This window comes from Oncorhynchus keta, chromosome 4 (genome assembly GCF_023373465.1).
Source record: "Oncorhynchus keta strain PuntledgeMale-10-30-2019 chromosome 4, Oket_V2, whole genome shotgun sequence".
Taxonomy (NCBI): domain Eukaryota; kingdom Metazoa; phylum Chordata; class Actinopteri; order Salmoniformes; family Salmonidae; genus Oncorhynchus; species Oncorhynchus keta.
In genome coordinates, this window is record NC_068424.1 from 16,704,344 (window position 1) to 16,718,710 (window position 14,367).

The 14,367-nt window shown below is 42.6% G+C and overlaps 1 protein-coding gene across 11 annotated transcripts; it reads right to left on the reverse strand.

The window, feature by feature from the left end:
• Positions 1–3,141: 3,141 nt before the first annotated feature.
• LOC118369871 (myoneurin-like) lies at positions 3,142–14,023 on the reverse strand. Of its 11 annotated transcripts, none has more exons than XM_052502275.1 (10): positions 13,939–14,023; positions 12,649–12,694; positions 11,411–11,700; positions 10,282–11,192; positions 10,051–10,210; positions 6,405–6,583; positions 6,232–6,315; positions 5,591–5,854; positions 5,336–5,437; positions 3,142–3,880 (listed from the first exon to the last, which is right to left on the reverse strand). In XM_052502275.1, the coding sequence occupies exons 3-10, from the start codon at positions 11,671–11,673 to the stop codon at positions 3,591–3,593; spliced, it is 2,253 nt and encodes a 750-aa protein (XP_052358235.1). In that variant the 5' UTR covers positions 11,674–11,700; positions 12,649–12,694; positions 13,939–14,023; the 3' UTR covers positions 3,142–3,590. The 11 variants fall into 11 exon arrangements, 9 of the variants coding, with proteins under 9 accessions (XP_052358235.1, XP_052358233.1, XP_052358265.1 ...); XM_052502273.1 differs by lacking the exon at positions 13,939–14,023 and adding an exon at positions 13,192–13,274; XM_052502305.1 differs by lacking the exon at positions 13,939–14,023 and adding an exon at positions 13,192–13,273 and having other exon boundaries at positions 5,693–5,854.
• Positions 14,024–14,367: the final 344 nt, after the last annotated feature.

Below are 14,367 nucleotides of genomic sequence, written 5' to 3' on the forward strand. Positions count from 1 at the left end.
TGTGGCCAGAGGGATGTCTGGGTTCAAGCCGAGCGAAACGGGTCAAAAAGTCAGGTCGCTCTCATCCGGGTCACGACAACAAATGTTGTGGAAAATTAGATCCAAATATTAGGCAGAGACTAATTTATCATCATAATAGTGAATCTTTAATAAATACGACCAGCTGCAAGCTGTAGATCCCTCTCTGATCGCAGTCAGGGAAGGAGCTCCAAGAGTAAATGGTTCCATGTCCCTTATATAGTGGGAGGTGATCATACTATCATATTGTTTTATACAAGTAACAAACAGTTCCAGAACACAATGGCCTTCTGTTAGGGGGCAGACATTAACAGACTCCTGGTAAGGCATAACATCACAGTCCAACACAGAACATATCCCTTGAGAAGTTATAACAGCTCACAACACCCTGATCAGTGGTCATTCATTCATTCATTCGTCATTCCGGGCAGAGTCCCACCCGTTTTGAGCACCACACTATTAGGTAAAAAATAATAATGGGTTTGGCTGTTTTGCTTGTTATTTTGGCATTAATATGTGTCACATATCAGTTTGCAAACAATGTAAAAAATACATTTAAATAAATGTCATTGAGTTAATAAATCCGCATACAAACATGGTCTCTTTTTTGCTTTCTTGAGTAATGCAGCTCCTAAATGCAGGTGTTTCAGCCTAGCTCAGTGCTTTCTGTGGTGGTGGGGCTAGCCAGCAGAAAATACAGTGTTGCGCCTGGCTCATTTTTCTGTCATGATTGTCTTAGTTTTCTGTCACTCATGGGACAGTACGTCATCCGCAATTCTAAAGTTAGAGCTCGAAAATTTTGCCCCTTTGGTTCTGCCATAGAGTTATATTAGAAGTGCCCATCCAAGAAGGCTCAAGGTCATTGGCCACAGATACAATGACATTAAATCACGTTATATCAACAGTAGCTTTGATTGGACTGATCAATATCTTACTTTCAAAGTCTTAGCTAGCAGTGATCATCAGTTGTCATCAAGTCGACAATCTACTGGAAAATCCTTTTTAATCCTTGTCATATGAAGATAAATAATTATGAGAAATTACAGATAAAATGTATCGGTGCTCATCGGCCATTGTACATAAAGATTACACAAAAAGTTGGAAATCGCAAATTCAACAATGAGTGGTTTGGAAGGAATAGTTGGCTTACTGCAAGCGTTGCAAAGAAACCACGAACATTAGCCTGCTATTCAATGGATAAGAAACCACGAACATGAGCCTGCTATTCAATAGAGTGGCTGTGTTTTTTTCCCGAGTTACCACCCTAAATCCAGAGAATGCCAGACTTTGATGACAAAGTTTGATGGCAAAATTTGCCCACATAGGACCGCTGCACCACCTTCACAAGGTGAGTCCAAAAATGTCTTGTATGCTGCTGCATAAATGATTAAATATGCGAGGGAGAAATGTATACTGTAGCTAAGAAGGTAATACTAAGTGTATGTTGTGTAGTAAGCCGTTAGTAGGCCCATGTGCCTCACCCTAATAATTTGGTCTATTTTCACCAACACGGTATTGTAAACACATGTTAGTAGTTGTGGTGCTTGGCTTGCACGTACGAATTCAGCACACACAACATTCTATAATAGAATTGTGTTATTTGATGTGTCAAATTAAACGCTTATTTAATGCGTCAAATAGTGTTGTTATATGACGTTTATATTTTTTTTGCTGGCATGCATCCCACATTTTTTTGTTGTTTGCCCCAACAAGATTTACATGCTAACATCACCACTGGGTTTCTGTATTTCATTTTCAAATAAATTTACAACAATTTCTAAAAACATGTATTCACTTTGGGGCAATTTGTGTAGATGGGTGAGATTTTTTAATTTATTTAATCCATTTTGAATTCAGGCTGTAACACAAGAAAATGTGGCATAAATCAAGGGGTATGAATACTTTCTGAAGGCACTTTAGCTACTCCAGTGTTTATAATTAATGTATAAATACATAAACTCTTGGTGATGTATTCATCTGTCTGAATGTCATCACACATCAGGTCCAGAGAGCGCAGACGCACATTCTCCTGACACAAATAGCACACAGGTTAATACACACCCACCTGTGTTCTCATCAACCTCCAATATATGTGAACAGTACCTCGAGGTCAGCGAGGTGTCTCTCCCCCTCGTCCGTGATGCAGTTGTACCTCAAGTCCAAACCTGTCAAATCAACAACACACGTGTGCATCTCAATATCTCGACTTCCTCTACCTGCAATGATCAGAGAACGAGACAGGTGAAAACATGATATCCCTGTGCTTCCATGCTTCCTATTCACTCACTTCTCAGAGCAGATGAAGAGGTTCCCACTTGAGACTTTTGTTAGAATGCAGCCAATGCAAGCTATGTATTGTCTCAACAGTAAACATGACCTAGCTACCTGTAACTGAGTCGTTGTCTCAGAGGGGTCTGGACAGAGTGAGTGTGATGTCCCTACGGAATGTAGAGACAGGCTGGGGTTGGTTAAGCTCATTTGTGAAGGAAGTGAACACCAGTACAAGTAGAAAATGAACTGTGCATGATACTGCGAACCTAACCGTCTTCCCCTCCGTCTCATGCAGGAATTCTAAAATGTTCCATTGGCTGGTAGTTATTTTTCTTGGCAGACAGATTGGGGCGGCAGGGTAGCCTAGTAGTTAGTGTTGGACTAGTAACCGGAAGGTTGCAAGTTCAAACCCCCGAGCTGACAAGGTACAAATCTGTCGTTCTGCCCCTGAACAAGGCAGTTAAACCACTGTTCCTAGGCAGTCATTGAAAATAAGAATTTGTTCTTAACTGCCTGGTTAAATAAAGATCAAATAGAAAATAAATAAATAAAATACCCATAGAAGAGAAACTAGGCTAGCTGCGAATATAACAAAACCAGGCCTAGGATGAGAATAAAATGTTTACGTTCCTATGGCAAAACATGCGCTGGGAAAACAAAAATGCAAGGGGAGAACGTGCGCCAACATTCATTAGAATGAATTCTCTGAAATTGTTTTTTAAAAATCAACACTATTTAAAAACGTTACCTCTCTTTAATCCACAATGATGTAAAATGTTCAAAGGTGAAATTACATCCTAGTGGTGCATCTATAAAGATACTGAAATGTTGTGGAAAGGATGAGAAAGCCCAGAGATTTCAGATATTTATTCCTCAGAATAAAAAATAAAGCTGTTTATTTGAAGAAGAAAAAAATTTAGACTTTTCATAAATATCCATCCTATCTCAACATAACCTCAACATAACCTCTAGCTTAGAGGTTATAAGCCCCATGTTACTGAGACGTGGGTTTAAAACCAGAACAATGAACAGAGAACCATCAGAGGAATGCAAGCCAGCATACGGTGAGCCTGGCTCTTCTGTGGGGTAGGTCCTCAGTGACTATCTCACTTAACTATATACAGCAATTAAAAACACACCAGAAAAATAAAATAATTTTAGATCGGAGATGGAGAGAATTACATGACATCAACATCGTCACTATTCACACAGTTCTATATCTGACTACAGCTGAATCATATGTGATCCAGTTGAATCGGCGGGCTGACTCCAGGCCTGAAAGAGTAACGTTAGGGTCTGGGTTAGGGGTCAGGGCAGAGGTCGTTGTCCAATGTTCTAATGATGATGATCTGCTCTATATTTTCGGCGGGGGAGACTGGGGAAGAGAAGGAGAGGGAAGATGTATGCAGCTGCTCCACTAGAACACAGAGAGGGTTAGGGCTCAAGTTAGGTGTCGCGGGCTCAAGGTTGTCTGGCTCCTCGGGGTCGGTGTTGTCTGGTTCCTCAGGCACAGGGCTGGGCGCATCACGGGAGATCATTCCCTGGTGATCAATAGGAATGTTGTGGTGGAGAGCACCTTCTGGAACATCCACTGGAGAACACACACACACACACACACACGTTAAAGAGATTGAACGAGATCTTAAGCACTTACAAACTTGTAACATATTGTACGCGTTGGAATTCGTAACATATCATGCGAATTGCAGAACGTAACATATCATACAAAATGGATGACGTACACAATAGTAAACCATTTTCAGGGGCCTGTTTTGGCTCGTGAGCACTACTTTCAAAACTACAAGCTGAAATGATACAAAACCTTTATAACATAGATTATTATGCATACAGTGCATTTGGAAAGTATTCAGACACCTCCACCTTTTCTACATTTTGTTAACCCCCCCCTCACCAATCTACACACAACACCCCATAATGACGTATTATTGAAAATGTACATTTAAAAAAACGAAATTTTACATAAGTATTCACACCCTTTACTCAGTACTTTGTTGAATGACATTTTGCAGCGATTACAGCCTTGAGTCTTCTTGGGTATGACGCTACAAGCTTAGCACACCTGTATTTGGGGAGTTTCTCCCATTCTTCTCTGCAGATCCTCTCAAGCTCTGTCAGGTTGGATGAGGAGTGTCGCTGTACAGCTATTTTCAGGTCTCTCCAGAGATGATCAATCGGGTTCAAGTCCGGGCTCTGGCTGGGCCACTCAAGGACATTCAGAGACTTGTCCCAAAGCCACTCCTGTGTTGTCTTGGCTGTGAGCTTAGGGTCATTTTCCTGTTGGAATGTGAACCTGTCGCCCCCAGTCTGAGGTCCTGAACGCTCTGGAGCAGGTTTTCATCAAGGATCTCTCTCTTTCCCTCGATCCTGACTAGTCTCCCATTCCCTGCCGCTGAAAATCATCCACACAGCATGATGCTGCCACCGCCATGCCGTAGGGATGGTGCCATGTTTTCTCCAGACGTGACGCTTGGCATTCAGCCGAAAGAGTTCAATCTTTGTTTCATCAGACCAGAGCATCTTGTTTCTCAGTCTGAGAGTCCTTCAGGTGTCTTTTGGCAAACTCAAAGTGGGCTGTCATGTGACTTTTACTGAAGAGTGGCTTCCTTCTGGCCACTACCATAAAGGCCTGTTTGGTGGAGTTCTGCAGAGATGGTTGTCCTTCAATTTTAGAATAAGGCTGTAACGTAACAACATGTGGAAAAGGTCTGAATACTTTCCGAATGCACTGTATAGTGCCTTGCAAAAGTATTCAGAACCCTTGGATTTCTTCACATTTGAGGCAATATCTCTCGCTGCCAAATGTGCTTTTAACATGTACGTATTCAGCTCCTTCAGTCAAGAAGCGAATACTATATTTTAGCAATTACATTTTTAAATACATTTTTTTGAACAAAAGTATTGTGTAGATTTTGGACAATGTATTTATTTTTTAATCCCACTTTGTAACACAATAAAATAAAGAATAATTTTACAAGGCAGTGTAGATGGTAAAAAAGATAGAAGACACAGACAGACAGAATCTCACCTAAGTGTTGTCTCTCTTGGTGTTTCTTCAGGCTGCTCATGCCAGCGTAGGTGTTTCCACACAGCTCACATGTCACACGCTGCTTAACAGCTGGATCTCCACCTACACACACCGCACATATCCCCTCATTCTCTACAACTAGGGCCAGGAGTCTTTCCTGGTCAAGTCACATAGTCATGAAAAGCAAAGGGCCATATCTATAAACTCCAAATAAGCTATCCCTCCTTCTTCTTCTTCATCCTGTTAAATACCTACACCCCTCTCTCCTCTTCCCTCTCTCTCCAACCTGTGTTTCCTCCTCACTCTCTCCAACATGTGTTTCGTCCTCACTCTCTCCAACCTGTGTTTCCTCCTCACTCTCTCCAACCTGTGTTTCCTCCTCACTCTCTCCAACCTGTGTTTCCTCCTCACTCTCTCCAACCTGTGTTTCCTCCTCACTCTCTCCAACCTGTGTTTCCTCCTCACTCTCTCCAACCTGTGTTTCCTCCTCACTCTCTCCACTCCAGGGCAGAAACCCTTCTAGAACACAGTAGATATACTAATAACTAACAGACAGTGATGTATTTGACAGCTGGACACTTCGTGCTTGTCACTCACTCACTCCGTTGCTGTTACTATTTATTTACCTAAGCTGCTCAACCATGTCACTCCCCACTTTAGCACATTCCATAGTCTATACTGTATACTCTTACTGTGATATATTGCAAACATTACTATTTTCTTCTTTTACTACTTTTTATAACTTGTATTTGTTTTATAAATGTGTATTGCACGGTTGAGGAGAGCTTGTAACTAAGCATTTCACTGTGCCATTTACCAAAAACTTTGATTTGATCTTTTCCCTTGGATGAAGTCAACATTGTCGGTTCTCACATGTGCGCATTACGTAGACTCACCGGTGTGGATGCGAGAGTGTTTGTTGAGTTCTCGTTTGGTAATGAAGGCCCTCTGACACACCAGACATTCGTGTGGCGCTTCACCTGGAAAACACACAGACAACCACAGGTCAGAGAAGACAGGGACCCCTGCTCGCTCACACACTTACACTCTCCTTGCCTCAGTGGGTTACCTGTGTGTTTGCGTTTGTGTGTGATGAGAGAAGAAGAGACGGAGAAGGCCACCCCACAGGTGTCACATTGGTAAGGTTTCTCTCCTGTGTGGACCCTAATGTGATAGGTCAGAGTGCTGGCCTGGGCAAAACCCTTCCCACACCGTTCACACACATACGGCTTCTCTCCACTGTGCTTCCTATATGGACACACACACACACACACAGTTAGATAGTTGAACTCACATACGGCTTCTCTCCACTGTGCTTCCTATACACACACACACACAGTTAGATAAGTCTCTCAGTGTTGCTGCTTGTTATAGACCCCCCTCAGCCCCCAGCTGTACCCTGGACACTGTGTAAATTAATTGCCCCCCATTTATCTTCAGAGTTCATACTGTTAGGTGACCTAAACTGGAATATGCTGAACATATTATGCCGTCCTACAATCTAAGCTAGATGCCCTCAATCTCACACAAATTATCAAGGAACCTACCAGGTACAACCCTAAATCTGTAAACAGGGACACCCTCATAGATATCATCCTGACCAACCTGCCCTCTAAATAAACCTCTGCTGTCTTCAACCAGGATCTCAGCGATCACTGCCTGCGTCCGTAATGGGTCTGCGGTCAAACGACCACCCCTCATCATTGTCAAACGCTCCCTAAAACACTTCAGCGAGCAGGCCTTTCCAATCGACCTGGCCCGGGTATCCTGGAAGGATATTGATCTCATTCTGTCAGTAGAGGATGCCTGGTTATTCTTTAAAAAGTGCTTTTCTCACCATCTTCAATAAGCATGAAAAATGTTGAACTAAGAACAGATAAAGCCCTTGGTTCCCTCCAGACTTGACTGCCCTTGACCAGCACAAAAACATCATGTGGCGTACTTCATTAGCATGGAATAGCCCCCACGATATGCAACTTTTCAGGGAAGTTAGGAACCAATATACACAGGCAGTTAGGAAAGCAAAGGATAGCTTTTTCAAACAGAAATTTGCATCCTGTAGCACAAACTCCCAAAAGTTCTGGGACACTAAAGTCCATGGCGAATAAGAGCACTCCCATCCAGCTGCCCACTGCACTGAGGCTAGGAAAGACCACAGATAAATCTACGATAATAGAGAATTTTCAATGAGCATTTTTCTACGGCTGGCCATACTTTCCACCTGGCTACCCCTACCCAGGCCAACAGCTCTGCACCCCCCACAGCAACTTGCCCAAGCCTCCCCCACTTCTCCTTCACCCATATCCAGATTGCTGATGTTCTGAAAGAGCTTCAAAATCTGGACCCCTACAAATCAGCTGTGCTTGACAATCTGGAACCTCTCTTTCTAAAATGATCCGCCGCAATTGTTGCAACCCCAATTACTTGCCTGTTCAACCTCTCGTTCGTATCGTCTGGAATCCCTAAAGATTGGAAAGCTGCCGTGGTCATCCCCCTCTTAAAAGGGAGAGACTCCAGACCCAGACTGTTACAGACCTATATCTATCCTACCCTGCCTTTCTAAAGTCTTCGAAAGCCAAGTTGACAAACAGATCACAGACCATTTCGAAATCCCAATTCTCCGCTATGCAATCAGGTTTCTGAGCTAGTCATGGGTGCACCTCAGCCACGCTCAAAGTCCTAAACGATATCATAACCGCCATCAATAAAAGACAATACTGTGCAGCTGTATTCAAAGACCTGGCCAAGGCTTTAGACTCTGTCAATCACCGCATTCTTATCAGCAGACTCAACAGCCTTGGTTTCTCAAATGACTGCCTCGTCTGGTTCATCAAGTACTTCTAAGATAGAGTTCAGTGTGTCAAATCGGAGGGCCTGTTGTCCGGACCTCTGGCAGTCTCTATGGGGGTGCCACAGGGTTCAATTCACGGGCCAACTCTTTTCTCTATATACATCAATGATGTCGCTCTTTCCGCTGGTGATTCTCTGATCCGCTTCTACGCAGACGACACCATTCTGTTGGAGGTCGGACGATTAATTAGGAATGATTTCAAGTTTTCATAACAAATCTGTAATCAACATTTTTGGACGCCAATTACATTGCACTCCCCAAGGAGACTGCGTGGTAGGCTGACCATGTGTTACGCGAGTGCAGCAAGGAGCCAGGGTAAGTTGCTAGCTAGCATTAAACTTATCTTATAAAAAACAATCAATCAATCTTAACATAATCACTAGTTAACTACACATGGTTGATGATATTACTAGTTTATCTAGCTTGTCCTGCGTTGCATATAATCAATGCGGTGCCCGTTAATTTATCATTGCATCACAGCCTACTTCTCCAAACGGGTGATGATTTTACAAGAGCATTTGCCATAAAAGCACTGTCATTGCACCAATGTACCGAACCATAAACATCAATGCCTTTCTTAAAAATCAATACGCAAGTATATTTTTTAAAACCTGTATATTTAGTTAGAAGAAATTCATGTTAGCAGGCAATATTAACTAAGGAAATTGTGTCACTTCTCTTGCGTTCTGTGCAAGCAGTCAGGGTATATGCAGCAGTTTGGGCTGCCATAATGTTGTAATTGTCATTATTACAAATACCGATTAATCGGTATCAGCTTTTTTTGGTCCTCCAATAATCAGTTTCAGTGTTGAAAAATCACAATCGGTCGACTTCTACATTCTGTATACTTCTGGTCCTTCTTTGGACACTGTGTTAGCAAACCTCCTGACGAGCTTCAATGCCATACAACACTCCTTCCGTGGCCTCCAACTGCTCTTAAATGCAAGTAAAACTAAATGCATGCTCTTCAACCGATCGCTGCCCGCACCCGCCTGCCCGTCTAGCATCATTTAAAAAATAGCCTTCAACACTCTACTCAGTAAATTGGATGTAGTCTATCACAGTGCCATCTGTTTTGTCACCAAAGCCCCATATACTACCCACCACTGCGACCTATATGCTCTCGTTAGCTGACCCTCGCATCATATTCGTCGCCAAACCCACTGGCTCCAGGTCATCTATAAAAGTCTGTTCTCTGTAAAGCTCCGCCTTATCTCAGCTCACTGGTCACCATAGCAACACCCACCTGTAGCTCGCGCTCGAGCAGGTATATTTCACTGTTCATCCCCAAAGCATACTCGTCTTTGGCCGCCTTTCCTTCCAGTTCTCTGCTGCCAATGACTGGAATGAATTGCAAAAAACACTGAAGCTGGAGACTTATATCTCCCTCACTAACTTTAAGCATCAGCTGTCAGAACAGCTTACCAATCATTGCACCTGTACACAGCCCATCTGTAAATAGCCCACCCAACTACCTCATCCCCATATTGTTCTTTTTTTTTCTCTTTCTCCTTTGCACCCCAGTATCTCTATTTGCACATCATCTTCTGCACATCCATCACTCCACTGTTAATGCTAAATTATAATTATTTCACCACAATGGCCTATTTATTGCCTTACCTCCCTTATTTTACTACATTTGCACACACTGTATATAGATTTTTCTATTGTGTTATTAACTGTACGTTTGTTTATCCCATGTGTAACTCTGTGTTTGTGTCGGACTGCTTTACTTTATCTTGGCCAAGTCGCAGTTGTAAATGACAACTTGTTCTCAACTGGCCTACCTGGTTAAATAAAAGGTTTAAAAAAAAAAGGAAAAAGATAAACACAAATAGGCCATCTTTCCACACAGTCCTCCTACCTGCTGTGGATCTTGTAGTTAGATGAGGTAGTGAACTGCAGCCCACATTGTTCACAGGTGTAAGGCTTCTCTTCTCCATGGTACATTCTACAGTGAGCCACCAACTGACACTTCTGGGTAAAACCCTTGTCACACTGAGAACATGCAAAAGGCTTCTCTCCTAGAAAGGCAGAGAGACAGTTAGGGTCCCACCTGTGTGTATTTGTGTGTATGTGTATGTGTGTATCTCACCTGTGTGTATGCGGAGGTGAATCTTGAGCTGGTTTCCCTGTGTGAAGGCTCGGGAACAGAAGAGACACTGGAAAGGTTTCAGTCCTTTATGGATCCTCATGTGTCTCCTCAGACTACTGATCTCAGAGAACTCATTGTTACACTCCGTACACACCGGCTTCTTTTTCACTTTCACCTGTTGGTTCTTCAACCCAGCCTTTCCCTTATCATAATTTCGCTCATTCACCTCTCCATCGCTCGATCTGTTCTCCTTCAGTTTCCCTCTTCCTCTGCCCCTCCCTCTCTTTCCTCCTCTCCTCTCTCCACTACTCATCCTATTCCTCTTAACAAGTTTCAGTGACAATGGGCTGAGGTCTGTCTGGTTCTCCTCGACGATCTGAGGGTCTGATGCTTCTAACGACAGATCCCTTCCCCTTCCCCTGCCTCTCCCCCTGCCTCTCCCCCTGCCTCTCCCCCTCTGGGGCTGGGTGACTTTTGCGTCATCTGGGATGTCGTCATGGGTAGCTGATGTTTGGTTACTTGGCAAGGTTTGGTTTTCAGGTGAGGTCTGGTTTCTAGGTGTGGCCTTGGGCTTTCTTCCCTTCCTCTTCCTGGCTCCTCTCCGGGGGGATGTTGGGGGGCTTGGGGAGGGAGGGGTGTACTCTGGATCTTCCCTCTCTTCCTCTTCCCCCCTCATTCCTTCCCTCTCCTCATCCTTCTCTACAGAGCCCACTCCAAAAAGGCAGGACAGAGGTTCGATTACTTCTGGGCTGGGGGGTAAGAGAGGGGAGGAGGGTGAGGGAGCGGAGGGGGTGTGTGGGGCTGACTCTATCCTCGTCTTCTGTTGGCTGTCTGTTTTGTCTTTCAGGAGACGCTCCGCCTCCCTCATCCCCAGGAACACTGCTGCTCTCAGCACGGCCTCAGACTCCTCACTGTTATGGTCAACCACAGATAAACGAGAGCAATAACAACAGATGAACAACAATAATGTATTATACATAGTTATTGTGATACTAAAATTGTGGTGTAGTCATATTATTCAGGGGAATTGGTGAATAGGGGAGCTTACACACCTTTTGATTTGGTGAATAGTGTTTCCACACCTATTGCTAAATTAGCCTTGTACACACCAGTGTAGTTATGTACTGACCTGTCAGTGTGTAGTTCTCCAGTATAGATGTATTTCAGCAGGGTGTCCAGGGCCTGCTCACTGACAGACTCAGGGTTTAGGGTCGTGACCCGGTGACCTCTGTCAGGCAGTGCTGAGAAGAACCCGCTGAATGCCGCCAGGACATTACGGTGCGCTCGGAACAGTGTGTCGCCCACAACGACCGTGATGTCACACAGAACGTTGCTTTCCCGCTGCCAACGCAGCTGCTCCAACAGGTGCTCGCTGTGGGCCTGCTGTGACATCACTGCTTCACGCCAGGGTCAAACTGCCTGGAGGATAATTCATTTCAATGGGGTTGTTTAACTATTAGTGCTTTACCTATACTAATAAAACTTTATGTCATAGGAGGTTGTGTGTAATTTTTCACTGACAGTGCAGGCTATGACAGGGCCAACCTCTGGCACTATTTAAAGCTTTCTCTTTTATGCTAATTGAATATATTACTACCAGTCTTTTTACAACCTTGTCCCATGTTACTGTTTCACTTCATTTTAAAAATGTTTATTTAACTAGGCAAGTAGATTAAGAACAAATTCTTATTTAAAATACGGCCTACCAAAATGCCTCCTGCGGGGACAGGGACCAGGGATTAAAAATAAATACAATGAAAATATAGGACAAAACACACATCAAAACAAGAGACAACACAACACTACATAAAGAGAGACCTAAGACAACAACATAGCAAAGCAGCAACACAACATGGTAGCAGCACAAAACATGGTACAAACATTATTGGGCACAGACAACAGCACAAAGGGTAAGAAGGTAGAGACAATAATACATCACACAAAGCAGCCACAACTGTCAGTAAGAGTGTCCATGATTGAGTCTTTGAATGAAGAGATTGAGATAAAACTGTCCAGTTTGAGTGTTTGTTGCAGCTCGTTCCAGTCGCTAACTGCAGCGAACTGAATAGATGAGCGACCCGGGGTGGGGGGTTAAGAGGGTTTTATAAATCAACTACTGGTTCTTGTGCCTGGTATACAGAGATGACCAGTTTACAGAGGAGTAGAGTGCAGTGATGTGTCCTATAAGGAACATTGGTGGCAAGCATTCATCAAGAATATTTAAAACATTTGTACATGTCCATCTTTTCTCTACCAAAATATTTGTTTTATCTATTCATCTAGCTATTGCCATTGTTCTAGTTGGTTCTTTACTCGTCTCTCCCCCAGCAGTATTATAGCGACATTTACATAAATACACATACTCACCCTTTATAATAGCGTTATTGTTTGGTTGAAAATACCAGGTGTTGTTCTGTTGGGATGAAATTAAGTGATTGAAATTAATACACATTACGGAAACACTAATATCATTGTACTTTGTTGCAACACAGTAGATCCCAGAGTAACGTTAACGTTTTGAAAATAAAAGTTCATCACGAATCCTACAATGGCTTATTGCACCCACAGGAATCTGCGCAAATCAGCTACATTTTATTTTACCATGATTATATCAAATGACATTGATTCAATAACTATTCTTGTATACTGGGCAGATAAACGTTTACGGAGCTTGAAACCATTTACTTAATGTGACGTTTAGCTAGGTTAGGCCCACTTCGTTATCGAGGATGAGCGCGCTAACGTTAATAACAACGGGCTCTTATTTCGAAATGCGACGAGTACGCGGTAAACTACGTGGGGAAGTTTTAAAATAACCGGGCATTCGGTTGCGTAATCACACGGATACGTATACCATTGAAACATATTAAATGTAGAAATTAAGCACAGAAACGTGTAAAATGACAATACCTTATAATCCCTTTGATTGAGTAGCCATTTTATGATGACGTCAAGGCACGAATAATCTCGCGAAGTTTGGAACGAGAGAGCAATAGTATATTATTTATTTTATTTAACCTTTATTTAACTAAAACAAATGAATATTTACAGTGACGGCCTACCAATAGGCCCCCTGTGGGGACGGGGGGCTGGGATTAAAAATAAATATAGGACAAAACACACATCACGACAAAAGAGACCTAAAGCAACAACATAGCATGGTAGCAGTACAAAACATGGTATAAACGTTATTGGGCACAAACAGCACAACGGGAAAGAAGGTAGAGACAACAATACATCACACAAAGCAGCCACGACTGTCAGTAAGAGTGTCCATGATTGAGCCTTTGAATGAAGAGATTGAGATAAAAACTTGATTACAGCTCATTCCAGTCGCTAGCTGCAGCACCATACTAAATGGCGTCTTTTTGTGAATTTTGAAGCATATTTGTAATTTTAAACAAACGCTTCATAATTCATGAAGGTGATTTTAATTTAATGATATCATAGAACAAAACGTATAAGATCTCCTAAGCCTGTGTTAACCTATAAACCTATTTTCTGCGTTTATCCCAAAACTATTCTTCCCCCTGAATGAACCAGAGGTAAATCATTTGCGGGATTTAAGATTATAAAGTGCCGAGCTCTAAATACATTCTCGTCACTTTTTTTGTTACATCAAAATTTTGACATGAAATGGAAAGACAAACACGTTACCACCACATATAGAACAATGATCCAAATATTTCACAAGATGTATAAATATTAAGCATCCGGATTGCGTTTCCACTCACTACCAAAGATGGTGATGAGAAGAAGCCCAGTGGGAGATGGAGCGAGATGAGATTTTGGCCAACATTCTTCAAATTTTCTCATCAATGAAACATTTGATCTCCATAGTTTTCTGTTTCCAAAACTACAATCTGTAACAGATTAAACTGCCTTTTGTATACTTTACCAAAGTTTAAAAAATGTCTTTGTTTCGGAGTGCAAGGGCAATTTGAGTTATTGTACACTTGCACTTCAAAGTAGGCGTCCCCTAACGGACATATGCAAATAGATGCCAGAACACGCCAATAGAATCCCACGAGCTCGTGCTTAGCTCTGACCGCCTCCTTGCTTGTTCTACCCACTATGATTAATTTA